The 27,670-nt window shown below is 41.4% G+C and overlaps 1 protein-coding gene and 1 pseudogene across 4 annotated transcripts; both read right to left on the bottom strand.

Annotated features, from left to right (window-relative positions):
* Window positions 1-1,072: 1,072 nt before the first annotated feature.
* On the bottom strand, window positions 1,073-7,770 carry LOC308191371 (nuclear pore complex protein Nup153-like; annotated as a pseudogene). Its single transcript has 3 exons — window positions 7,486-7,770; window positions 5,363-5,513; window positions 1,073-3,848 (listed from the first exon to the last, which is right to left on the bottom strand). The product of its transcript is annotated as a nuclear pore complex protein Nup153-like (transcript).
* Window positions 7,771-20,643: 12,873 nt separating this feature from the next.
* Window positions 20,644-26,636, bottom strand: LOC308191373 (nuclear pore complex protein Nup153-like). 3 transcript variants are annotated; one of them, XM_080609570.1, is made up of 6 exons: window positions 25,543-26,634; window positions 24,200-24,339; window positions 23,992-24,117; window positions 21,703-21,813; window positions 21,527-21,565; window positions 20,644-21,426 (listed from the first exon to the last, which is right to left on the bottom strand). In XM_080609570.1, exons 1-6 carry the CDS (start codon window positions 25,706-25,708, stop codon window positions 21,346-21,348), a joined length of 663 nt encoding a protein of 220 aa, XP_080465696.1. In that variant the 5' UTR covers window positions 25,709-26,634; the 3' UTR covers window positions 20,644-21,345. The 3 variants fall into 3 exon arrangements, with proteins under 3 accessions (XP_080465696.1, XP_080465697.1, XP_080465698.1); XM_080609571.1 differs by lacking the exon at window positions 21,527-21,565 and having other exon boundaries at window positions 25,543-26,636; XM_080609572.1 differs by lacking the exon at window positions 24,200-24,339 and having other exon boundaries at window positions 25,543-25,638.
* Between the last annotated feature and the right edge of the window lie 1,034 nt (window positions 26,637-27,670).

The following is a 27,670-nucleotide window of genomic DNA, read 5'->3' as shown; positions in this document are numbered from 1 at the left end:
CAAATCAGGCCAAGCTTACCAGCCCAACTCTTACAGCTTAAGTTCACTGCACTCGAATGCCTTCAAGACGTGCTTTTAGGAGCCATGGAGAAGAACCCTCTGGTAAGACCACCATTATAAAGTACTGAGTGTTGTTTTACACTTAAAATAGAACTATCTGTTACAGTCATTCATCAGCTTTCCCTAGGCTGCTGCTCTCTCACTACTGAATGTGATCCTGCTCTCAGTTTCCCACTAACTTTTTCCCCCAGCGTTTATGGCCTCTTTTCATCTATGACACTTTTAAGGGACTACACCGTGTTGAAAAATGCTGGTTAACATTTCCTTTTACACAAGGTGCCTCATCGAATTTTCCTGACTAAACCAAACCCCAGAACCTTAACTAGAAGAGGAAGCACACAAACACACACGCCTCCCTGGCCACCATATCTCCCCAAAACATATCTGTTCAGTAACAGACCAACTGTAAGAATACTGCGATTAAAATCAGTATAGCTCTATACACTGCTTTTGTTCGGGATTACTAGCTAATGTCCTTCCCCTTACCCCTTCTGGAATTAATACTGAATTCTGTACTCCAAAACGCGGTTCTTAAGTCATACAAATGACATTTAACAATCAGAATTTTTCCACACAGTGATCCTCAATAAAAACTTCAATCCTCTACTGCAGTCTTTCAACAAATTAAAGGAATACAAAACTGGCTAATAACTGTTCAGTGATTTTTGGACCTTTGTAGCACTAGAGTAACAGCAGTACACTCTGCAGCATAGTTGCAAGTACGTGGGAATAAGATACTCTCTCTCATCTCTTTTTTTCTCTGAAAAGTGTGAGGCCTCTATTTCACCCTACTAAAGATTTTACCACCAACTGTACTGCTAGCATTGAGACACTGCAACTTCTGTGCTTGTATGAGATGCAGGACAGGTTCCTTAAGGTGTCGCAATTTTTTGTCTAAACCTAGTGTTGAGATCAAAAAAGGGATTGCTACTAATTGCGTACGTATCAATAACCAGGACAGAAGACATGCTGCATATAGGAATTAAACTTTTTCTAAAGCTCTAGTACATGAACATATCAAATCCCGCAGATTTTTTCTAGTATGGTTTCAGAGGTCTTACTTGATGGACATAAGCGCACAAGTGAAGACAAAAGATATTCTGTTTACCTGAAGTACATGAAGGTTTGAACTACATTCTAGTCCTGATCTTTCCAGTCAAAACTGTTTAAAAAACAACCCACCAAACAGTAAAACAAACAAGAAAACCCCATGCTTCCTCTCTACATAAAACTTTTCACAATTGTGTTTTCTGCCCACCACCTGGCTTTAAAAAGTATACGAATTTCTTTGAAAGATCATGTTTTTAGTCTGAACTCCAAATGAACAACGTGTAGGGCATGTAAAGAACAAGCACGTCATTAATGAAAGCTTTTCTCTAAAAAGGATAAACTTATTCTTGGGGAAAAGTGTGGAAACAGATGTTATCTAGGCAATATTCCTACAGGAAAAACGAATAATTTTGCCACACCTCAAAGGAAAAAATAATTGTGCTTAACAGGTAAGAAAATAAAAAAAATCAGAGCAAACCAAAAAATAAATCACAGAATATGCATCCTCGTTTTAATCATTAAGGATTACCTTTGAGCTCTGCTTTGGTGCTTGGCTTTGCACTTTCACAGGCTACACACTTCGTGGCCTCTGCTTTGTTTTGAACCAAGCAGGTCTCCCAATCCCAGCTTCCTTCAGGCTTCTTGAATTTGTCTAAATCCAGAAATTCTCCAGAAGGAGCAGAAAATGCAGATGCACTGCTACTGGTCACAGGTGTTGGACCCTCTGTGAGACAAACAAGACAGTTAACCATCCTGTTTGAACATGAACTATAAAATGAACATTAACTTTTAAATTTGATTTGTCAAATCCCACAGAAATGTTCAAAACTACTCCGCAACTCCCCCCCCCCCGCCCCTGAAAAAAATAAAAGCCACCAAAAACCCACAAAGAAACAAACAAACAAACAAAAAAAACAGAGTGGAACTCAAAGCTTCCAAACAACACACAACTCTGTTCAGCACACAAGCTTCTGCTGCTGTTGACCACAGTGTAACCTCCATAAAGAGGCCTGACAGGTGCCTTTTAAAAAAAAGGTGCCTTTTAAGAGAGAAGCAGAAGATAACGCTTCAAATTCAAAACCGGAAAGACAAGAATGGTTCTTCCCTTCCACAGCACACGCAGAAAACTTTTATCCTAGTATTACTTGCATCGCTCTTCCTCTTGACAAGTGCAACGTAACCGTGCAATTCACTGCACCATGGTCACAGTAAACCCCTCATTTCCAGAATTCCTCCTTGCAATGGCAAGAGCCTCAGACAAAGATGCCGACTGACCGCTCAGAGGTTGGAAGTCCAAGAGAATCAACTCTGTCTGAAATCCATTATCTTACCTCATGAAATTTCAGTCTTACCGCACAGGATGATTACAAAAGCCCGGTCTAGTCCATCTTAATTTGTTTCTTCCACGATATATTTGCACAGGTGTTTTTCGATGTAATGGCATGTTAAATGACATTTAGAGTCAAAGTTAGAATTAGAATCGTATTTTAAAAACAATACAACCACGCTCAAAATCAATTACGGTCACACACAATGGGAAACAACCCAGTACTGCCCTGAAGAAGTTACCCAGCGGGTCACTCGCTTTCTTGAAGCCTACCACTGACCTTCATAGGCATCTCTCTGCTTTAGCTTAAGACTAGTTAAGACTACACTGTCTTGAAATCTGGCTTCACATCTCCCCTCAATTACATACAAACGGTGAGTAGAGGCATTTTGGCCACATTCTGTAATTTTTTTTACTTATTTTTTGAAAGAGAAAAACGCAGTCATTTTTAACTCTTTCTATGGAGTTCTCATTTTCGCCAGTGAAAAATCACTATGTTGTTTTTAAATTAAGTCACCCACTTCAGCCATCTTCCCTCACCAGCTGCAAAGCCGGGGGTATCTGCATTGATCCAGCTCCGTACTAATACATTTCACAATCAGTTCAATTTATGCGACAGGCTGGAACCTGGGCTGAGACCTCTGAAGTGCCTGTAAACCAATCCTGCAGACAGCCGCTAACCCATCAACCGTACCTGGGAATCGTGTTGCTTAAAATATTCCATATATGCAACGTTCTTTTATTCTGTACAAGATTCACAGAGGCTAGGATGGAAACAACAGGAAAAAAAGGACCATACCTGGTTTCTCAGACTGACAGGCTACACATTTGTTATCTTCCGTCTTATTTGGTACAAGGCATATTCCACAGTCCCAAGAGCCTTTCGCCTTCTTAAATTTGTCTCCAAAGCCCAGAGTGGCTGTTGTGTCAGTGCTGCTCGAGGAGGATGTCACTGTCACCGAGCTGTCTGTGACCACTGGTCATGTCAGAGCAGGCATTACTCCCGTTCCAGGTTTTGGTGTCTCACATGCTATACATTTTGTAGCTTCCGGTTTGTTTTGGACAAGACATGTATCACAATCCCACGTTCCAGGTACTGTTTTGAATTTGTCTCCAAAGCCCAGCATCCCTGCTGGGGGCGCTGCTGGCTTTGAGGTGTCGCATTGACTTGAACTTACTGTCTGTTTCATACTCTCAACTGTTGACGCTTTAGTAGCTTGACAAGTTACACATTTGTCCTTCATGTCTTTGTTTTGCAGAAAAGGGTCACATGTATCAGATTGCCAGTACGATGCTTGTTTAGAAGTCTCTTTACCTGCAGAAAAAGTTGTTATTGCAGGCCTAGTATAAACCACTGTGCTTGTTGTAGGTTGCGCAGACGTAGAAGAGCGTGTTTTCAACAATCCAAAGTCTAGGAAGCAAGAAAAAAAAGTCTTCCTGTTAGCGCAGCACCTCACTACATGTAACTAAGTGACTTTACTAGAGGGCAAAAATTTCAACCCAGGTGCCAATGGTTACAACTAGACATTCAGACCGAGCGCAACAGGAAGTCCCCAGAAATCTTATCTAAACGGATGAAATTTCATCTGCTGCACTGGGTCACAACAGAACATTTCGTTAAAGCTTCATTTAACTCTTTGTTTCCAAGCAAGCTTTAAATCAACATTTTCACTGGTCGATACAAGTACAAACAGACAGTAGCTGACTGAAATCTGACAGTCCAACGTGGAATGGAAATAATACAATTTGATTAAGACGCGATGCCCAATCGAATCAGATTTCTAAAGCTCCTCCTTCCGTAGCAGATGACTCAAATCTACTCCAGTAACTGTACAGAAGTTTGTACTCGGAGCAGCAATCCATACGGTATTTTCCCACAGATGCTGAATATTAATTAAATAATAAAAACTCAAGACAATTGAACAACTGTCTAATTTTCTATAATTAGGACAACTCCTTATTTAAAAGGTGGCAATTTTAACAGAAAAGACAAGCTACTAATACAGAAAGACTAAAGGAAATGCATCTTAAACAGCAGCTCAAGTTGCTTGTAAATCTACCTTGAACATAGTTGTTTTGTGGTTTGTTTGTTGGTTTTTTTTAATCAAAAATGAAGTCTTTGAACAATGTGGATTTAGATTCTGCTTCTTTTAAACCGATAAAGAAAGTGAATGTCACTTCACTCAGAGGTCTTTCCTTAAACAAAATGCACAATGTATTTTCTCTCACTTAGCTCTTTCCAACAGAGAAATGTGCTGCCTTCTTAACAAGTATGTAAGTTAGAAGAAGACTTTTGGGAAAAGATCAAATTCAATAAAGCCCTTTTTCTTAAAAGATATCTTTTCCACAGACACACTTTATGAAACTGTTGAAAACAATTGCAATTGCTTAAAAACAAAATTCAGAAAAGGGTTTTTAACGTAAAACACTCCACTTCTGTTTGCAGTTTAAATTTTAATCCACAGGAGCCATTGTAAGCTAAGGCCCAAAGATTCGCAGCTTTCGCCATGTATTTGGAACTGAAGCTCTTTCCTATTCTTTCTTCACCTGGGCTGAAGGTGGGACAGGAGTGTTGAGCTTTACAAACATTTCCTTTTCAATTCCACAAATTGTATTTACTTAAAATGAAACACCGATTATCTGGCTAATTCTCTTAGTACCTCATTTACAATTACATCCTAACACGTAAAGGAGATGCAACCCATCTGCTTTTCATCTTGCAGTTTTACTTCCAGCAACAAACACCACTTAGAATAGAAGGGGGCAGATGCACCCTAACAAACGCAGCGCTTAATGTAATGCTCTCCTACATTCATATTTATAGCAGATACTCTATTAACCATAAGTCGTGTGTTGGTTTTTTTTTAATAAAAAATGCTAGCGTATTTTTTGCAGCATCTTTTTAAAAGGAGTTCATTATCTCACCAGGATTTTTTAGAACGTCTAAGACGCTTCCTTCCTTTAATACGTGGGCAGTGGTGAAGGGACCACCAGCAAAATCTTTGACCTCCTCTTTCTGTGTGTTGATGTTGGTTGAGGTGGTGGTGTCTTTTGAAACAAAAGAAAACAAAAACAGCTTTCACAATGTGACCTAGTTAGAGCAGATTATACTCACTTTTGTTAGAAACAAGAATTTCCAGCTTCATGCTTCTCACATAAGAATCTTCACAAATTCTACTTACTTTGCAATGCTTTATGATTACAAGCAAAACAAAAAGCAACAAAACAAAACAAAAATTATAAAAGCAGATCTGTCACTGGAAAAATACTGCAGAAGTCCAACACTGCCTGGAATTGCTAGCATGCGCAGACAGGACAGATTGAAGATTTAATAAAGAAAAAAAGGAAAATCAGCACTTCAGATCTGAAGTGCTAAAGTTTCAGTTACCTAGGGTAAGAAAGGGCGTCACTGGAGTACCACTGGGTCCAGAAAGTTCTGCCGATTTTACAACGGGAACACTAAATGTAAACCCAATCTGCTATGAACAAGAGAGGTTTTTCAGATTCTCAAGCCACAGGAACTCCAATCGAATGCACACACAAAACCAAATCTGAAAGCTGCTCTTCACATTTGTAGCACGCATGCTGAATGACAAATTATAAGCCAGAAGCCTACATACTTTTCTCCATCAAGGCAGATTCTGCTTTAGTGTTCTGCAACAGCCTACTAAATGCCTAAGAAAAAAAGTCAAGCTCCTTTATTATTTTACTTACAGAAGACGTAGGTAGCACTTCTGCCTCAGTAGATTTCACAACTGGAGATGAAAACGCAAACTCAGGACTGCTAACAGTACTTGTTGGTTGTATCTGTATTTTCAAAAGAATTAAAGGTTTATATTTAAGAGCAACAACTACCTGAATTCACTATCCAACAGAAGTCCCGCAGTGACGTCGAAAAACCTGATGTTTGAGTTATTTTGCAGATAAAAGTAATAATAAAACACAGGGAAGTTTCCAAGTGGGTATAGGACAATATCTTCAAAACCAAATTCCAGAAACTGAGAGGAAAAGCTGGAGATGCTACTTAGGTCTAAATGCACGGAAAAGCAAGCCAGGAAGCTGAAGAACGGCAAACTCAGCCCAATGATACTCCAAGAACTTCAGCAAACACCTCAACATGTTAAAGCAGCTGTCTACTTCAAACCGTACAAAAAATATTTCAAGTACTCTGGAACAGATTAATGTTTATTTTATTGCAATAATATGCCAATTATTGCACCCTAGGCTCATTCTATGTGAGGCTCATATGACCACGTTACCTCTAATTTAATAACTTAAATAAAGTTGTGGTTTAACCATTGCAGGCAACTAAGCACCACACAGCCACTCGCTCACTCCCTCCAAGTGGAACAGGGAAAAGAACCGGAAGTAAAGAAGTAAAGTTGTTAAATTTGAGGTAGCATTAATGACTCATCGCATGTAATGGCTACCTGGAAAGACAAATGCCATAACCCTGTACATACTCCCCACTCCTTCCCCTTCTTTCCCCCAGCATTTATTGCTGAGCACGACGCTAAATGGTGTGGAATATCCCTTCGGTCCTCTGGGCTCCGCTGTCCTGGCTGAGTGCCCTCCCAGCCTCTTGTGCATCCCCGACCTCCTCGCTGGCAGGGCAGCGTGAGAAACAGAAAAGGACTTGTCACTGTGTAAGCACTGCTCAGCAACAGCTAAAACACCAGTGCCTTACCAACACTGTTTTGCTCACAAATCTGCAACACAGCATCATCTACTACGAAGAAAATTAACTCTACCCCTGCCAAAACCACTATAAATAACTTGGCATAAAGTCCACACCCCCCTTCCCCCGCAGACTTCCACAGCATTTGAAGCAGTTATACAATCACGTTAAATGGGAGTTGGCAGGCTCTAAGACTGAGAGAAGCAGAATCAAAACATTTATGCCTTTTTCCCCAAACTGGCATACAACCCCAATTCATTCAGCTGCGTAGAAACTAATATTTGTTAGTTTCATGAGCACCACAGAAAAAGTCAACTCGCAATAAAGCAGTATACTCATTGTAAACATTATTTATAGCATAAAGATTTACCTTGCCCGCCGCCGTCGCTGCTGCATCTGCCATGCCTGCCGCCTCCGTTGAATTTGCCACGCTTGTCGTTGCCGCTGTTGACCTTGATATGTCCTTTGTCATCAGCAGGTATGGCATGCCCGCCGCCATTATTGGATATGTCAAGCCTGAGGGCACTGTTGAACACGTTATGCCTGACGTCGCCGTTGTATATATCATGTCCTCCACCTCCTCCTCTGATAGATCTGTCAAGTCCTCCACCTCCGATGGATCTGTCATGCCCTCCACCTCTGATGGATTTGCCATGCCCGTCGCAGCTGCTGGAGTTGCCGTGCTCATTGCTGCTGTTGAAACAGCGCTCGGTGACGCTGAGACAGCGCTACTACCAACGAAACTGGAATTGAACTGAGGCAGCGATGCAGCACTGATGGGTAGGGGTATTTTCGGTAGCACTGGTTCCTCCACTTCCTAAAGTTGCAAATTTTAATTTTTCTTATACAAGACATACTACTTTCTCACCCCATCCCACCCAATTTATTAACAAAATTAAATAGAACAAAAATCCATACAAATTAAGAGAAAGCAAGTTTCCAGAAGAAATCCCGATCTCCCCACCTCTGTCTACCACGTCATTTTAATTTATGGCAGGCCTGCTTCCACATTATACTCTATTCAACAACTGTACAGCAAGAACACTGAAAGTTAACTCAAAACCTGTGCGGAACATTGATGCACAGATCACATTTTTTTTCTTTCTTCTCTGTACTTTAGTCATCAAAGCTCTAGAGAAGCATCATCCTTTCTAACTACCCTCGCATGGCTTCAATTAAGAGTACACTCTCAAAACAAGTGAGAAAGTGTTCCTCTTGCAAAATTAGGCAGGATAGCTGCCAAAGTTTCTAAAGTCACTACAGCAGTGAACGTGGAAAAAGGTAATGTTTAAAGAAGCAGGTAGGTTCAAAAACCAAACTAAACACAAAAAGCACCAAAGAAAGTCAGACTAGCAGCACTGAAGATTGTGTTCTGGTAAATACAGTCTATACCATGTATCAGGATGCAAATATAAAAATCAGAAAACAGCCTCTTAACAACTTCAATTTTCATCCCTGCCACTTACTTTATTTGATTACTAAGATTGGATGAGTTATGTTTTAAATGGCATAGGAAATCTGACCAAAATTTGTACAGTACTATCATGATCTACTTAGAAATGACTAGGCAGGGATGTAAGTTGGTACTACTGATATTCAGTGCATCCTGTAGCTTACATCTGTTTCACAGTTTTGATTTGAAAAGTTTATGGAACTTTTGATATTTGGACCATTATTTTATTTGTGTTACAGGAATAAACAACAGTGTTTACGATTTCTTTATATTGCATCATCCTGAAGTCCCATTTAATGATTTGAAACTTAAATTAACTTAAATACTTAATATTAACTTAATATTAATTAAATACTTAATATTAACATAAATACTTAAATTAACTTACAGGCAGCTTATATAACATCCAATAAAAGAAAAATTAATCTGAATATTCATGGTCATAGTTTTATGGAATAGATTTTTCCTATTAAAATGAGAAAAAAACTCTCTCACAATGAGTTTGGTGAGTATCAAAAACTGAGTCATCGTTAGCAGACATGCAGAATGCTGTCTTCTACTACTCTTTCAAACTCTTGGCCTGTATCTTTCTGTATGACTTAAATATGAAACCAAAAATTGTTGTCGACGGAGGGAAGACACAAACGCTCAATATGAGTGTTAAGTATGCTTCAGCTTTAATGGATAGCTCAATTGTCTTTTATCGTGTACAGAATAATTAGCTCATACATATTGCAAAAGCCAAGCTCCTTATTGGTAAGCGTCATCTACTGCCCTATCTGTTAGTTCCGCATTCTTCTATCCGCTAGTTCCCATTTCTAATCTAACTATAACTCCCAGGGCAGTATGCCCTCTACTATCATTGTTTCTAATTGCCTGGGATTTCTCACAAGAGTTCCCAGACAAGCCTTGCGTACGTGTCTTTGCTCTTGTTTCTCTAGACCAGCTGGGTGCGGTAATCCGCCATTTCCTTATCTTGCAGCTACATGATATCAATGTGATTACGCGCAGCGAGCCAGTCCCCAACAATTCCCCCGTTTTTATTTTGAACCAAAAGCTTTCTATAGATTTTTCTATCAATCACCGCACACACTGCAATAAGCAAGGTACAATAAGCAACAGGGTCAAAAAATCTCATGCAGAACTACGATTGTAAAGTAGTGTGCCTACTAGAATCTACATCAGTCAACAAGCCACTAAGCGCTAGGAATGTTGCTTCGCAGCGATACTGCTTCTTACTCGCACAGCACAATCACACAATCACACAATCATGCAGAGAGGCCTCTTGCACTTCTCATTCATACCACAAGACAATATCACTTAAAATAATTTGTGTGCAGCTTCAGGAGGTCCTTGTCTGCTCCCGTGGTGAGCGGCTGAGAGTGGAGACCCCTCCGAGGAAAAATGCTCGGGGTGCACCTAGGGGCGTCCGTTCCACAGTCGATCCCACAGCCGAGCAGAGCGGCTCCTGGCGCAAGGAAGGATGCTATTATAGTTTGTATAATGACAGCAAAGAGATGCATTGCAATAAGGAGCACGTGTGGCATTGACCCCTTTTTTTTTTTTTTTTTTTTTTTTTTTTTTTTTTTTTTTTTTTTTTTTTTTTTGCTATAACTGTTGCTAGAAAAACCCTACTAGTTAACTGCTCGAGCCTTTTTATTAGGCAACTAAATACTACTCGCGCCGCTATTATAATTAGGACAATTATTAGCAGTAAGCGTAACCCTTCTTTTATCAGACCCAATATCCAACCCCCCATGTTCCCAAACCAATTTGCAAACAGTCTATCAAGCCAATTATCTTGGACCACTATCTTCTTGGTGTGGTCTCTCAGCCATTTCAGCTGCTCGTGGATTGATTCGCCATGGTCCGAGAGATTAAAACAGCACATTCCTTCGAGCTCTTCACACCCGTGGCCCTGTGCCAGCAGTAGAAAATCAATCGCCGCTCTGTTCTGTAACACAGCGTGTCGCAAGCTATCCAGGTCCTGGGCCATTTCTGTGAGTACCTGCGTAGTCACATTTGCTTGTTTTACAGCCCAACAAGCTAGTTTCCCAAGACTAGCCATAGCATGAGCCACAGCCACTCCAGGCACAAGTGCCGCCGAAAAGAACCTTTCAGCAGGACCCCAGAGTTCGACCTGGTCATCGCAGTCACTCCCCAAGGTTTTTAGACTGCGTCTTGTCCGGCGTTTCCATTGTCGAGTAATGTTTCGCAGCTCTTGACTATGTAGATCAGGGGCAAACAGGGTCAGGCGTCCCAAATAGCACGGCCCACCGTGTGCATTTGCTGGAATCCCCTGCCAGGCTCGATCTCCACAGATCAGGAATATACCAGGTGGTAAGGCCTTAGCAGTTTGCCTTGGCCATGTGCTTGACTCGTTCCCGTATGCCCCCATGGTGGTGTTGGTGGTGTCGTTGTACCCGCAATAGCTGCTATTAGCTTCGAACCCCCTTGTGTGAGAGGTCACATTAGTCCATTGAATCATATTTTGTTTTCCTTTATTCCACATAAAGCACGTCTGTGTCCAGTTATTACTGGTGTTCCCTACCGCCACTGATCCCAACAAATCCAGTTCCTGGGGATCCCATGGCAAGCTCGTGTTCAGAGCCACTAGCGCCGCCACAACGGCGTCGGAGAGGTTGGACGAAAGATCGAACAAATCAGTACTTGCGGAATATGGTGCTAACAGTTGTTTCAGCTCCTCCTTGTTCCCTATTGGGACCCCGAACAAACAGGTGCGGAAGGGATCAGTCGCTTTGGCAAGAGACAGGCAGAATTGAGCCAATCGAGTTCCCTTCGGTATATGTAGCGGAGGGAACATGGCTGATACCATAATTTGTATCTCCCCAGTAAAGTCCTTATCAATAAGTCCTGTTAACACTAAAGCCCCATTTAATGTCGCCGATGACCTTCCGATCAGAAGTGCTCCAACAGGCTCATTATTAATTTTTACAGGTCCCATAACGCCTGTTTTCACCCCAACAGGCTTATTGTCCATCAAAGTCACATTTACTGCGGTTGCCAAGTCCAATCCCCAGGCTCCCTCTGGTGGCTGGTTGGAGGTGAAAGGATTCGTCTCGGTTGGAGTCTCCGCAGCTGCCGCCGCTGTTGAGGGGAAAGCCGCTTTTTGTGTCATCACGGGGCGGCGGTTCCCGCTGGTCTTCCCGTTTCCCTGGGTCTTCCGCCGGCAAGCGGTTTCATTATGCGTATCAGATCGGCAAGAGGGACACCACACATTAGCCGTCCCACATTGCCTCTTCATATGACCCGCGATGCCACACCGATAGCAGCGTAGTGCAGGTCTTCTCGACGAGTGAGGTCTTTTTCCACTTTGCAGGGGGGCAAGGGCGGCGAATACCTGCGACTGACTAGCCTGCAGTCCCTGAGTAATACTTTCCCCTACCTTTCGAATAGCGTCAACCAATAGCGCCTGCGAGCCTATCGGTATCCGCGACAATCGATCAAGAGCCTCTTCTATAGTCCAGGTACTGGGCAGCGTATTTAGAACATTTCGAGAGGTTTGATTACAATTTTGAAGGGCGCATTGTTTAAGAATAGGGCCTTTGAGATATTCGGGTAACCCAGCTACCTGTATAGCTGCGGCAACCCTATCAATAAATGTTCCAAACGCTTCGTCTCGCCCTTGCTTGATGGACATATAGGAGGGCATTCCTCCAGGCTCCCTAATTTGGTCCAGTGCTCTCCTAGCTAGCGTCATGGTCGCTTTTGCCTTATCCGGCCCCATTAGGGCCTGGGCCTCCAAGCGATTGTATGCACCGACCCCCAAAAGCTCCTCCAGCGTGACCCCGTATAATGGATCTCCGGGCTGACGCTGCACCGCAACTGCCTCCTGACAAGCTGAATGCCAGTGGGCATTAAACAGCAGAATCTGATGCTGCGTCAGTATTAGCTTCATGATATTACGAATGTCACCGGGGAGCAGTATATTAGTGGACCACAGATAGTCTAACATCTGTTTCGTTGGCTCCCCACGTATTCCTGACTCATTTACCGTGGCACGCAATTGGGTCAGTATTTTCCAGTCCAGATTTGTCATAGTAACAGTTATCTGGCCCTGGGCGTCTGGTGGAGAATACACCACGGGGAAGGCGCCTACAAGCGCTGTCGCTGCCCCCACATCACCTTCACGTAACGCCTCCCCTGCTATTTTCGCCCAGAGTCCTGCTCTCTCCGACCCCCCTGATTCGAGTCGCATATCTTTCAAAAATGGATTCTTATGTCTCCCCTCGCCTGCCGCCTCTCCCTCGGGAGTTTCCAGGGGTAGAGGAGGCGCACTGGGTTGTGCTCCCTCCTCCCCTCCCCCGGGGGCCGGGGGTAGAGGAGGCGCACTGGGTTGTGCTCCCTCCTCCCCTCCCCCGGGGGCTTTCATAGTGAATTGCCGGACTGATGGAGGGAGGGGGTACGGATTGGTCTCTTCATCTGCCCTCATCGTTTTGCGCAGCCGTTGTGTCGCAGCGGCTGCCACTTTCTGCTCTACCCGATATATCGTTAAAGCGTTCGTAACAGCCCGCCATGGTTTTGCCAGCTTCTTAGCCGTCTTATTCTCATTAATCATTTCCTCAAACAATATATCACCAAACTTACGCCACTCATCCTCCTCAAACAATGTGTCAGGGTTAACAAAGCAGCCCTTCGCCACCCCATAGGCCACTAACCCCTGTAATTCTTTATGACAATCTATATCTGGCGTCTTACGCTTTTCTAAAAAGCACTTAAGTAAATCAGTTGCCGCCTGTTTCTCCATGCTTACTCACGGTGCCGTTGCCCCCGTGCAAAGCGTGTCTTACGCTTTTCTAAAAAGCACTTAAGTAAATTAATTGCCGCTTGTTTCTCCATGCTTACTCACGGTGCCGTTGCCCCCGTAGAAAGCTTCCATTCGCGGCATTCCGGCGGGACCCGCTATGGGTTCGTCCCGGGCGCTCTTCCCGAGTCGCCTTCTGCTCGCCCCAATCTTATGTTCCGCGGATTCCAGGTTACGTAGTCAGAACCGGCTTTCCCCTTGTACTCCGTCGCCTAATACCGGCTTACTCGTTCAGGGTTCTCGTCCAGCAAGGCCTGTTCGGGCGCCATTTGTTGTCGACGGAGGGAAGACACAAACGCTCAATATGAGTGTTAAGTATGCTTCAGCTTTAATGGATAGCTCAATTGTCTTTTATCGTGTACAGAATAATTAGCTCATACATATTGCAAAAGCCAAGCTCCTTATTGGTAAGCGTCATCTACTGCCCTATCTGTTAGTTCCGCATTCTTCTATCCGCTAGTTCCCATTTCTAATCTAACTATAACTCCCAGGGCAGTATGCCCTCTACTATCATTGTTTCTAATTGCCTGGGATTTCTCACAAGAGTTCCCAGACAAGCCTTGCGTACGTGTCTTTGCTCTTGTTTCTCTAGACCAGCTGGGTGCGGTAATCCGCCATTTCCTTATCTTGCAGCTACATGATATCAATGTGATTACGCGCAGCGAGCCAGTCCCCAACAAAAAATTAAGCTTTTTTTTTTCTTTTTATACTTGGCACTCGTTTCAAGTATCATTCCTGTAGAAAAACTATACAAACCTTCACCAAAACATTACTTCTCTTCTTAGGACTCATTCATTCAATTGCTAACGAGAAATGTTATAGTTTGAAGAATCTCCAAGGTAAGAGAATTAAAAATTTCAAAATTACATAAGCAAAGTTCAGGTATTCAAAGACAGGAAATCAATTGGAGCCTGCTCTGAAACCCACAAGAAAACAAAAACAATGCAAAAATAAAGCGGTATTGTTATAATTTACTATGATGCAATAAAACTGACACACTTAGCTAGTTACTTCAGTAAGCTCAGTGACAGCAATTAATTTAAGAGTCACTTACCTGTTCTTGTACAGCTCTTGATAAATAGTGTATTCCTCTTTCCCTTCTCATTTTGCCGCCTCCGCTACTCACTCCTGAAGACAGACCATTGGACGCAGCAGTACTGAATTTGTAGCTGGTCACATTGCTAGCACACGATAGTACAGAAGTTGGGGGAAACAAGAGAAAAAAAAATCACCAGCCAAATTTTTTTTCAAGATATTAGAGCTGTTATTAGTCCTAGAATTGAAACCTGCTGATCAGAAAAAAACTAAAGCTGTCTCACAAGTTGCTAAACGCTGGTAAATACTTGATGTTCTAAATAGGAAAAACTTTATTAACAGCAGCAATGAAAAGGACATACATAAGTGCACCGTTCACATGGGAACAATGACTAAGCCAGAAGACCTGAAATAGAAGAGCTGATTTAGATTGTTATTTTCCAGTGCTTCCTTTAAATAGGACTGGTTCTCTGATTCTGCGATGCACGTGTATCTTTTGCAGGGATATAAAAGAACAGCTCACAAAAATACAGAAAGAGTGCACATATGCACACATACACATGGGAAACACTGCCAACAGCTCTGATAGAATAGGGACGCCTTAGACTTGTGTGGCAAGGTAATATGGCCTAAGCTTCAGAAGCAGCTCTGGCTTTCATGTGGCCATCAGCAGGAACAGCAGAGGTGTTTGGGTATGCCAACATTCCAGAAGTCTTTTCAGACATGAATACAGATCCCTTTTGTAAGGCATACAAAGGCGTTTTTCTGGTACTTAAAAAAGCCTAGCTCAAAACCAGAAAGATATCCTAATCCAAGAGCAAATGGGGAAAAAATAACCCAAACCAGAAGTGGAATAGGGAATAACTCTAACAAAAGTACTATGGCAAGAAAATGAAGTATGCCTGGAAAAACTGTGACCTCAAAGCTTATCTTGCAGCCAATCAGTCAGTCAGTACAAAAGTGCATTAGATCGCACTGGAAGACACCAGGTCAAACTCCCACAATACTGAGGAGGAGAACTGGTCTAAACTTGTCAAATACTTGACAACAGCCTGCTTAGCACTGTAACTGCATAGAGGAAGACAGATCCCTAAGGCAGATGCTCAGACTTTTCTCTAATCCAAACTGTCAATCCATTAGAATTCTGAAAAAAGTCTTACATCAAAATAGATCTTCATTCAGACAACTATCGCTTGCCCATAACAGCCCATATTCCTCTTTCTGTTAACACCTGTGAGCTTCAAGGGGGCAAAGACAGTTGTCAGCCTTCAAGCAAGTCTAATCTACAATTGGACTCAGGATATAAAATATATATATATACACACACACGCATAGATATATAGCATTGGTGGGCCAGAGATTTACTGAGTATTCCAACTCAACTGTCCAAAGGGACTCTTGCCAGCAGATCAGTGTGGTGCTCCTGCTCCAGAACATGGCACCCAACAGAGACCAGCATCACAAAAAACACTACCACCACTACCTACTCTACAAACAAAAGGTAGGGCACTGCAATAAACTTTGTGAACGAAATCAAAAGCAGTGTGAGTTTTCTGTATCTCCTTCCTAAATGGAGAAGTAGAAAGGAGTTCTAACAAAGACAATTTAGAACAGTTTGAAAAAAACATAATTAAAACCCAGCACCTGATTGCACCTGTACCAGAACCTTAAAGCCAGTCGCTTCCACCCCTAAAAAGGTGGTTGTTGTGAAGTCCAACTTTTAGATGCCAAAACAAAGTGTTGAGTTCTTTCTGCAAGCCAAAGAATGCCCATGGTCACCTAAGAATTGCTTGGCAGATGAGCATAGAGTAAACAAAATTCCCTGCTACTGTTCTTTGAAAAGAGCGACTCCCTAAAAACCGAGTGCAAAGTCCCTTAACTCAAGCATTATTACCCAAAACACCATTTGCCCAGAAGGAAAAGCCATCAATATTATCTGGAGGATAACTCATTTGACCTAAACCAAGAAAGCAGTATAACACAAAGCAGTCTCCTCAAGAAGAAATTCAATTAATTCTGCTGGATTTTTTTTATTTTAGAGATGAGTTAGCATTTGGCCTCAAATGATTCTAAAGAACACATGGTCTTCATGTGAACTCAAAGCAGACAATTAACTTCATCATGAAAGGAGTATTAAAAAAAAGAATAATAAATCATAAATCTTCCTCCATGTTTTTGCTTAAAAAATAAAGAAAAAAACACATCAATAAACATCCTCCTGAACTGTAACTCACTTCGCCTACTTCACCTTCTAAAGAATGCTTCAGAAAGAATCATCCCATTAGGACAGAGCTTTCAAACTGCAAGCAATTAAATAGCTAAAACTAATAGCTTTTCCCCTAGGGAACATTAAGAGGGACAAATTATTTTGTTATAAGTAAACTGAGTTATAAACCATGAAATATCTGTCAAAGCAAAATTTGTAACGCTACAGATTTAGTTAAACTACAAAATGAGCCATATTTCCTGTAGAAGGAAAAAATAAGGCCTCCAATAGCAAAGATCCTTTCTGTGGATACAGCATTATAACGTGCTTCGTTTCCCATCTTCGTATCCTTCTCAGAAGATAAACTTGGGATAAAAAGCGGTGTATCAGTACTTTTATTCTTGCTCATCTTCCTTCCTTTCATAAAAACAACAATTTTCTCAAAGTTATATTGATCTTCAAACACAATCCAGACTTTGCAGCTGCCTCAAAATACAAAATTTTCATTGGATTTCCCATTCCTTTTACTGAGAACTGTCACCACCTTTCAGGTGCAGACCGTACTGAAAAAGGAGATTTCTTTCTTTCTTCAAGTAAGTTTTAAATTAATAGATGTCATACCTTTCAGATGGTTCTGCTCGCTGTTCTGCAGGCAAAGTCTTCTCTCTCATCCCCTGCAAGTTAAGTTTAGTTCAAGACTTAGCTGAATATGTACAGAATACACAAAGTACCAACAACCACTTCATGTGTTTTTTTGTGGTTTTTATTTTATTTATTTATTTTTAATTTTATAGCCCTGAATACACCTCACCTACTTAACGTTGTTCCCTAATTCAGCATTGTGGGTACAGTTCAGTTAAATTTTGGGGCTAAAGTAAGCATCACTGCTTCACTCAGCATTGAGGACAAACTGATAGAACACTAAATCAAATTTGTCAAATCCTCTAACAAAGAAAGTAATTATTTTAAACAAAATGACAAAAATTGTGTGTGTGGGGGGGAGAGTTTTCATCAAAACTTGTGTTTGCCAACCCCGTAAAAGGGACATACTTTTCTGTTTTCTATCATTTATCAACAAACAAGAAAAAAAAAAACTCTACCCCCCTAAAAACTAAGCAGTTGCTGCTACATTCATTTTAGAACTTTACCAAATGGAGATTGTGCTGGCTAAACAATACAGAGATTGAAAGAGTTAAAAGCAATAAGCAACCAGTATTACTGTCCACTTTGATTTCCAGCCTAAGAAGCCCATACACTTAACACGTGGTCATTTGTACACTCAGACTGATACTGGAAACACAGATGTTTTCGCAGAAAGAGATGCCCATTTAATTTTATGGAAAATTTATCAGACTCCATCTACTCCAAAGCAATCAAAACCGATAACTCAGCACATTGTCAGAACTCTCACTTGGAGCACATAGCTCACCTGGAATAGTTTACACAGAACACGAGCATGTTTCATCAGTGACAGCTTTGTGTACATGAGAATATAAAAGGAAAACATTTCTGTCTTTTAATATTCTTTCACTGAGAACAGGATGACTCAATAGCACATCATGACATCGTGAAAACAACCACAAGACACTGAGTGTTCCAAAAACAGAATTAAATCCATAAAAGCTCAATCTATTTCACAATGGTTCCCACTGCCTTAAAGCTCGCCTCAAACATACTATCAGTACTTTTTGCAAAGATAGGATAACAATTGGTTTGAGAAACATTCCAAGACTGGAAAAAAAAAACAGGCACATAAGGACTCAAAAATGTACTCACTTGGAACTTTGTGTCTACTCTCTGGCAAATTTTGCTGGACTGAGTAGTTGAAGTCGGTGATGGTTCAGAATACCGCGTATAACGCATCGGTTGACGGTTTACCGTTGGTGTCACAAGTCTCTTAACAGGTGGAGGCTGGAATGCATTCTGGGATTCCAGCTTTGAAAGGGAAACAGCAATCAATTTATCCTTACGTCCACCCAAATTAATTCCAATATTTATTGATGAAAACAAATTACAGAACTATAAACCTCCCCCCATCGGTCTTGGCACTCAGTGAATACGATTTGAAAATTCTGAAGACCGTTCAACTTGTAGAGGGAAATCACCAGAAAACCAGTAACGAAATCCATAAAGCTATATATAAGTAGCCAAAGTCTGACTGAATTCCATTTCAAAATTTGGCAGTTAGCTTCATAGACAAAATAATTCATGCTACCATAATTAAAATAACCCATGTTCCTAGAATATGCTCCTATCTTTTCCTCTGCCCACACTGTGATTTTTTTTTTTCAGTAGCTTAATTCATTAATTTAACATTCGAAGTGTTAAGCAACTAATTATACAGGCTTCTGGGCTTCACATCCCCTACATTTTCCCTCTTCAAAGTTACACAAACAATAGAACACACTCAAAAAAACCAACTTGTCAGTCTTACAATAATCTCATTCATTAAAATATGATCCAATGCTTTACATGTGCATTAGATGCACTTCAAGTAGTGGGTTTGACTTCCCTTTTCAAAGCATTTTCACAGACCAGAGTTAATTTTTAACACAGACCACTGCGTGTTCTGCAAAACTGACTTAACTGAACTGTCAGACAGAAAACAAACCCTAAAGGCTACAAGATTTACCGATGGCTCCGCCTGCGGTCTTAAGGATCAGAAAATACAGTCTTAGGAAGCATGCTATTGTTCAAATCAATACCAACAGGAAATTTTTGTTTACGCTGCAGCTTTAATTTCACAGTATCTCCCAGCTCTTAGTAATAGGATTCACACTCTCTCTAAAGTATATAAAAATACATCTTTCTAAAAAATATTACATTCAGTTTGAAACCTTGAATAAGACATGTTTTATGTAAGTTCACAAATCTACTTCGAGTGAACGACGGTTCATTGCTGGTTTTAAAGGTAAAAAAGAAAAATATTAATTCCCCCAGTTAGGCATTCAATACACCAAGAGCTATTCTGCCTGGTACAGTTCCTTGAAATAAGAAAAATACCACATCACTGCTACCCACTGCAGAAGTTTAGCCCGAGTGCACAAGTGTTCCGTCAACCGCATGTTCACTTTAGCAGGAAAACACACGATCGTCTCCTCAGCAAATAATTGCTTCTCATCACGGGCTACCCTTCTCCCGCCACCATTATGAATTCTAGTATTATGAATAGACAATCTATCTCCTTTCACCCACTGACAGCTGCGTGCAACATTCATTTAGTGGCTGACAATTTCAGGCTCTCTGTTGCAAATCTGGCAGATCTTTCTTAATGCCTTATCACAGGTGTATTGCTATAATATAACTGAGAATTCACACCAGATTTGGTTTTAGTTATTTGGATAATATTTATGATATACTTCACTTCTCCATGCCCTTGTAATTTGGCAGATGGTGAAAAGATGGTCCAGGAAATCTGAGATGTTTGTAAACTCTGAAGTGATTGTAAACTTAATTATACATCCATCCAATCAAGGAATTGGCACAGAAACTTCTTGAGACACTGTCCCTTTTCTCATTAGAACAGAAGATGAAAAGTTTGCACATCTTGTTATTTCCTTCAGTCACCTGATCTTCAAGTGGTCATTTAAGGGTTTTGCAATTTAATAAGCCCAAGGATACCCCTAACTAAAGTCGTCAAAAAAAGATGACTAGATTTCATTTTTTAAAGAAAATGAAAGGAAATCATGCTTTACCACAGCATTATCACCAGTTCTGTGCTACCTCCAAATAGGAATTTAGGAGCGTTAAGATTTATAGCGTCAGAAAAGAAAAAGAAAAAAAAAAACCTCTACCCCCCTAAAAACTAAGCAGTTGCTGCTACATTCATTTTAGAACTTTACCAAATGGAGATTGTGCTGGCTAAACAATACAGAGATTGAAAGAGTTAAAAGCAATAAGCAACCAGTATTACTGTCCACTTTGATTTCCAGCCTAAGAAGCCCATACACTTAACAAGTGGTCATTTGTACACTCAGACTGATACTGGAAACACAAATGTTTTCGCAGAAAGAGATGCCCATTTAATTTTATGGAAAATTTATCAGACTCCAACGATGGTTCATCGCTGGTTTTAAAGGTAAAAATGAAAAATATTAATTCCCCCAGTTAGGCATTTAATACACCAAGAGCTATTGTGCCTGGTACAGTTTTGCAATTTAATGATACCCCTAACTAAAGTCATCAAAAAAAGATGACTAGTTTTCATTTTTTAAACAAAATGAAAGGAAATCATGCTTTACCACAGCATTCTCACCAGTTCTGTGCTACCTCCAAATAGGAATTTAGGAGCGTAAGATTTATAGCGTCGGAAATTAACAATTTTCCTCCTCTTTACTTTGAATGGTGATAAAAAGCACAAAAACTAGTTTTCTGTGCCCGAATGAACACGGAAGTCTGTACAAAGTCTATATGACCACTCAATCAGTATTTTTCTATTTGTGATCATTTCTTCAAGAGCAAACTTGCCTCAACAGGAATTTTAATATGCAGCTTCACCCCAAGTTGGGGGACAAGATAAAACGACTTGGTGTGTTCTAGAGTTGTTGCTCTCAACTTACAAAGATAACATAATTCTTAACCTGAGTAATCTTCACAGCCCATCATCTATTGTGGATACATGCCAATATTAACTTGATTTGATGTCTATGTTGTCACTGAGGTTTGAGAAAATTTTTCTAATAGTGATAAAGCATTGAAAAAGTTATCTACCTCAGCTTAAGACATTATTGGTTCTTACCTTTCTTCGTTTGGACTGGAAGTCAGTAATATCCGGTTTATCTATGTCCGGAGGCTAAGGGAAAAAACAAAGCATAACTATTAGAGGGCAATTTTTTTTTCCTGAGAGAGAGGGTTCCCTGCAACAAAAATGTGGGGGTTCATGGTCAACTTACACAACACAGCGGCAAAAGAGATGTCATTCTTTTAGCATCCTGTTGAAAAAATAGCGCAATAAATTAAACCGGCCACAGCGTAAGGAAGAATAGTTTTATCTTTATCCTTTGATGGCACATTTACTAAGTTTTATAAACACATGAAGCAAAAACAGATTAAAAGAAGTGCTATTTACCAACAAAGCGGTTGACAGCTTCTCCACTGCCTCCAAGATGCACCACGCTGAGGTACTCAAGGTAGCGTGGGACCACACAGTTTCTTGTCTAGCTTTCGCTCTCTTTTGTGCCTGAAAAATTAGCATTTTAAGTGTTACAATGGTCAATTCTCAGCTAAGGAGGCATGTATTTTATGTCCCAAGGCTACACTGATGATACAATCAATATATTCTGATGACAGAGAAACATGCAGTCACTGGGAGTTCAAGCCATAAAGAAGAGAATACATTCGGAGTTTAATGAAGTTTACCTTGGGCCTCAGTGCATCTTGCACGTGCTTGTTGCACGAGCAATAAAAGAACTCCGTACTTGTAAAAGGTCAAGACGGATGATGCCAGGACTGCTAAGGCCTCCGAAGCAGTAATCAGGGAAACAGAACTCAAGAAAAGGCTTGTGGTACAGAAAGCATTTTCAGTAACAACACAGACCTCAGAGTTTCACGATGGTCTAAGTGTACCATCTTAAAATCAGTGTATACAATCATAACCAGGAACTAGTTTTACTTCTCTCTTGCTTCCTCCCTTCCCCCAAGATTAAAGTTGGCTGCAAATCTTTGTCTTAAAAGATAAAGATCTGATTTAAACTGTAACAGATCTAAACATTACACTGAAAAAGTAAACTGTTTATTTGCACCACCCAACTTCAAATATCAGTCAAAAACTTCCTTTGGTGTGACTTTTTTTCTTCCCAGGTTAAACCCCTCATATAACCACACTGTGCTTATCACACGATGTGAAGACAGGAAGCAGACCACGCAGCATGTAAAAACACAAGTGAGACTCACAGAACCACAGAATGGTTAAGGTTGGAAGTGACCTCTAGAGATCGCCTGGTCTACCCCCCCGCTCAAGCAGGGCCACCCCGAGCAGGTTGCCCAGGACCATGTCAAGTCAGCTCTTGAAGACCTCCAAAGAGGGAGACTCCACAGCCTCTCCGGGCAACCCGTGCCAGGGCTCCATCAGCCGCACAGTGCAAAAGCATTTCCTGATGCTCAGACAGAGCCTCACGTTTCAGTTTGTGCCTGTTGCCTCTTGACCTGGCACTGGGCACCGCTGAAAACACAATGGCTCTCTATGCTCTTTGCACCATCCATTCAGGTATTTATATACACCAATAAGATCCCCCCTGAACCTCATCTCCTCCATACTAAACAGGCCCAGCAGTCCCTGCCTCTCCTCAGAGGAGAGGTGCTCCCAGTCCCTTGATCTTCTTGGTGGCCCTTCGCTGGACTCTCTAGTACCTTGCTGTCATTCACAGCAAGCAGCAAGAAGCAAGCTACTCTCTCCTTTAAAAGCCTAGTATTTTGGTTCCTCTTTTTACCATAATGCAGTAATATTGTAAAAAACAAAAATAGCCGACCAAAGAGGGTTCCCAGCTTTGCACCACAAGGTTTCAAGGTTTCCCGTAAGTGAGGTACTTGTACTGCCCTTTTTCCGTTGCACAAATGGACTGTCAGAACAGAGCCAGCAAACCCGCGTTTTCATTTTCTTCAAATTCCTTTTGATTTATCGATAAAAGTCACTTTCATTTAAATACATTCCTACCAAACCTGATTTGACTTTCCTTTTCGATTCAGCTCTAGCTAATCAGAGTTGTCAGCAGTTTTTATTTGCTATTTCCAAGAACTCTTGGGGGCAAATAACTCTCTCCAAGAACTATATGAATCATTCAAAACAGAAAGCATGTTACTGCTTATCTTGGGACTGCATTTAGTCCTGCATGCCTCTGTGTAACAGAAGAACAAAGGATCAGCAAAGTTGATTTTAGATATTTTCAAAGACTGCAGGTTTATACAACATATCCATAGCATGAATGTAGGCATGCTTGGAAAAGAAGATCCACAGATAAATATTAGCCAGGTTTGACTACTGTAGCTTTTGCTACCATAAACACAAGTTTTCAAAGTTATGCTGTCATTGGTTTTTTTGCATCAAGTTATTTTAACGTAATGTAGTCAGAGGCAGACAATGGCACTTGAATGGAATTTTTTGAAAGACCTAACAACAGAGGAAACCCCAACTACCAACAACTAGCCCAAACTGTCATTCTTGTTCTTTCTGACAAGTATTACCTGTGGTAAAAACTGTCATTAAAGAATTTAAACAGAAATCAATCTCGCCTATTTTTGTAGACCAAGAGGGCAGAAGAGCAACTGTTACCACATATTCAGCTCCCTGCTCAAAGCTCCTTTGGCAGTGCTGCTTTTTTTATTTCCATCACTATTTCCCACTACACTACTTTTCTCATACCTGATAAGGTTCCGTCTTTGGCTGCCTTGATCTTACAGCTGCACCACCGGCATAGGCCGTCTTTCCGGGGTAAAATGGAGAAAACCCAAGCTGGTTTTGCTTAAAAACAGACGTGCTTCCACGTACCTACGGAAACACAGTATGAGAAGTGGATAGAAAAACAGGTACACATTCAAACTGATTAAAAGAAATACTGTGCAGTACTTACAGGACACAGTCCTCCAAAAACAAATAAACTGAATGCAGGTTTCTTAGAGCTAGCTGCAGAATGCTGCGAGAGGGAATGAGTTCTTTCAGCTTCTGTGGGCCAGAGCAGTGACGATGAAGTATTTTTTAAAACTGCAACATCTGCCAAAATGACGTATGCTAGATGTAAATGCCTCTCGTACGTACAGAACTTTAACAATAAAGATCACACTAATTCAAGTTCTTCAATACAGAAAAATAAGCATGACTTCAGCTTCTTTAAATAGATCAACTTCACGTACAGACTGAAAACCAAGTATCACCTACAAACTTGAAAACTGTTAACAGAGCTGCAAGTAGTTTTCACCAATCTTACCAAGTTAATACTGTGCTTCCAATGCAGGTATTTTTTTCCTTCAGGCTAAGATAAAAGAGGACCGCATAAACATCAGTGCATTTGTACGGACAAAGCTTTTTTCTGTGTTGGTAAAAGGCTGGAGGCCAGCACAGATCATAATCGCACAGGTTTTAAACCTGGAAGATTCCCCAAAGGCTGCTCTAAGAGTTAACGATCTTCTGCCCATGTATGTTTTACGAAGACACACCAGAAAGTTCTAGTGCACTCAGGTTATATTGCTAAAGCCCAGCAACTCTACTCTCAGCTGTACAAAAGTTCTCTGGAAAACCTGCTGAGCACACGTCAGTCCCTGTCTATATGGGGGACTAGAAAAAGCTGCAAACCTGCTGTTCGCCCTTTCAGCGAGAAGACCTACGTACCAACCTACATCGACACGATGCTTATTTTTTATTTTAAAATGGTGTGCTTTCCTCAATGAATTTGGCAAAAGACATGAAAGTATTGACAGCTGAAGCCTTCTACCAAGAAAGGTCAAAAAACAGCCTATAGCTTATGTCAGAGTAGTTTCTTTATCTTCTCTTGCTGAAACACAGGAAAACATCTCGTGTTCCTATTTGTCACCTGCACTTATTCACATTTAACCAGCTGTCTGTTAGATATTCTGAGTCACTCTTCCTTCTAGACAATCAGCCTAGTTGTCAAGTTACGGCAAGTCAGCCTGATTTCCTACCGTCCCAGTTCAAAATTTACATATAACCTAGCTGAATGTGTATATTTCAGCATTGACTCTTTCTAACATCAGGGTATCATAAACGTATTCCAAAGCACGCTTCTATTAAAAAGGTGATAGGATTATATACTTCTAAAACACTAAAAATTCAATTTAATTCTCGCATCCAAAGTTGACATTCACCTATTTTATTTACTAAGGTGATGTGGAATATTAAAGAACGCAAGGTACTTCACATTAAAAAAAAAGTCAATTAAACAGAGAACACAAAAATCACCTTCATCAGATGCTCTAGAGGAGGAATCACTGGTTGTTGAGATGTTATCATCGTCTTGTTGAGAGGTAGAATCTTCTATTTCTTTTATCAAGGACAGCCTAGGACTGCCAATGCCAAATATAGAAGATGTCGAGGGCTGACAAGGTGGGACAGGAGAATCCAGCATGGTATAATTCAGACGGCTCCGATGAAGAGAGGGCCTTGTTAACACAACTGGGAAGTTCAGTGCTGATCTACTTGTGGATGGTTCTAGACAAGAACAGGGAGATAATTAGCTTTGCTATAGACAAGCTCACAGAAGCCAAAACCTGTTTCCTATCGACAGCCATGCTATTGCCAAGTTCTAAGCGCAAAAAGAGAGAAGCCAAATTTAACTTCTTCCTCACCCAGATACGGTTGCATCTAACTGTCTGGCTACAACAACAACACTGCTTGCGATACACAGTATTAATGTTGCATCCAGAAGTAGTTAACTATGAGGTTTTACAACACCACATTCTGACCCCGTGCTCAAATGCTCTAACGCTGACTTGGCCGTTCACTAAATCAAACATATATACTCCTTCTCCCATGTACAGCTTGCAATAAGCTTTACAAAATTTGAGATTACACGGTAAATTACAGATAACACTGCAGCTTCCATAATATTGGAACAAAGGTTACATTAATCTGAATACACAACATGAAAATGAACGTTTGCAGTACTTTTTTCCCAAGTTCTTCCATATCAGCTCACGTTAGAGGCAAAACATCATCTCCTACCCATTAACTATTGGGAATTTGACCCAAGGGACAAGGATGTTGACCCAAGTAACCAGATGAGCATTTTTCCCTCTTGAAGCAAAGGGTCTGCAAACAATGCCAGTGGCCTGGAATAGGTGGCCTTGAAGTCTATCTTGCTAAAAAAAATCTTATTCTTAAGCATAGTATTCGACACCCACGGACAGCAACATAAGCTGCAAAAGGTTCCAGGGTGTCCACCTGCTCCTGATCTCCTGGAGTTAGCAAGCTTGCAGTGCAGCTGTTCTTAATGAAAGCTCCTTTCACGCAGTTACATAGGAAAGCCAACATGTGTTCCTCAGTCACGAAGACCTTCTCTATTCTTTTCTCCAAACTCATTCCCAAGCTACAGCTACACAGAAAGCCATCAATCTCCTTGTTTACAATTAGATGAGGATGTTTCTTTTTGCAGGGATGCTCTGGACCAACCGCTTCTTTCTAGCGCTACCTCAAAGTAACTTGCAGATAGAACTCACAGGGAAGGTTGATCAAATGGTGATGATCGCTGTCATTCTGCTGGACACGCAGATACTTGCCTTTCGTTTTGGCTCATTTTTAATACCAATTAACTTCAGTGCCTCGCGTTAATAGACACCGTTTGACTGCATCGGCAAATGTTTCTGAGTCGTGAGTGTCATTAAAGGCCTGTCACCCTATGGAAATCCTTCTAAATAAGAAAAATGGCATTCAAATAAATAAATAAAGCAGCGTTTGAACTTATGAGCAAACCTAGCGTAGCTGCCTTTGACGCTGATCTGGAGGAGAAAAATCACGTTATCACACTACTATGGTTGCCTTAATAGGTTTGGTGTACATGAGGGAGGGAAGTATTATGTGATGTTTGCCTAGCTATTACATGGCCGATGCAGGAGGGGTTTTAGTCAGTTCCCTGAGCACGTATTGTTGCAGAAGTCTGTGATTTCACTGCCCAATGTCTGTTATTAAGGGCACGATTCATGTCCCGTTATCGTTTTTATTCTTTATTTATGTGTTTATTTTCTGGGGCGGCGATCTGTCACGATGCCCATCGTTCCCCTGCCGTGGGGTAGAATTTAGCGTGACGACTGCCTCCCGGACCAACGGGGCCACGAATCCGGCCTAAAACACTGCTTGTGCGTTGGTTGTCGGCGTGGGGGCTGTTGGTTGTCGGTGCGGGGGTATCGGTTGTCGGTGCGGGGCTTTTCTGACGAGCACTGTGGGCTCGGGGCGCCGTCCCACGCCCGGCGCGGTGCTGCGGCACACCAGCGGTCGGCGCCACGGCGCGGGGAGGCTCTGGAGGTGACTCCTAGCCCCGTGCTTACGGTGGCCGGGCCGGGGTTCATTATGGCGGCCGGGTCCTGAGGGCGGG

The sequence above is a fragment of the Anser brachyrhynchus genome (assembly GCF_964034855.1).
Source record: "Anser brachyrhynchus genome assembly, contig: SCAFFOLD_160, whole genome shotgun sequence".
Lineage (NCBI taxonomy): Eukaryota > Metazoa > Chordata > Aves > Anseriformes > Anatidae > Anser > Anser brachyrhynchus.
This window is presented reverse-complemented; position numbering and strand designations above follow the sequence as displayed.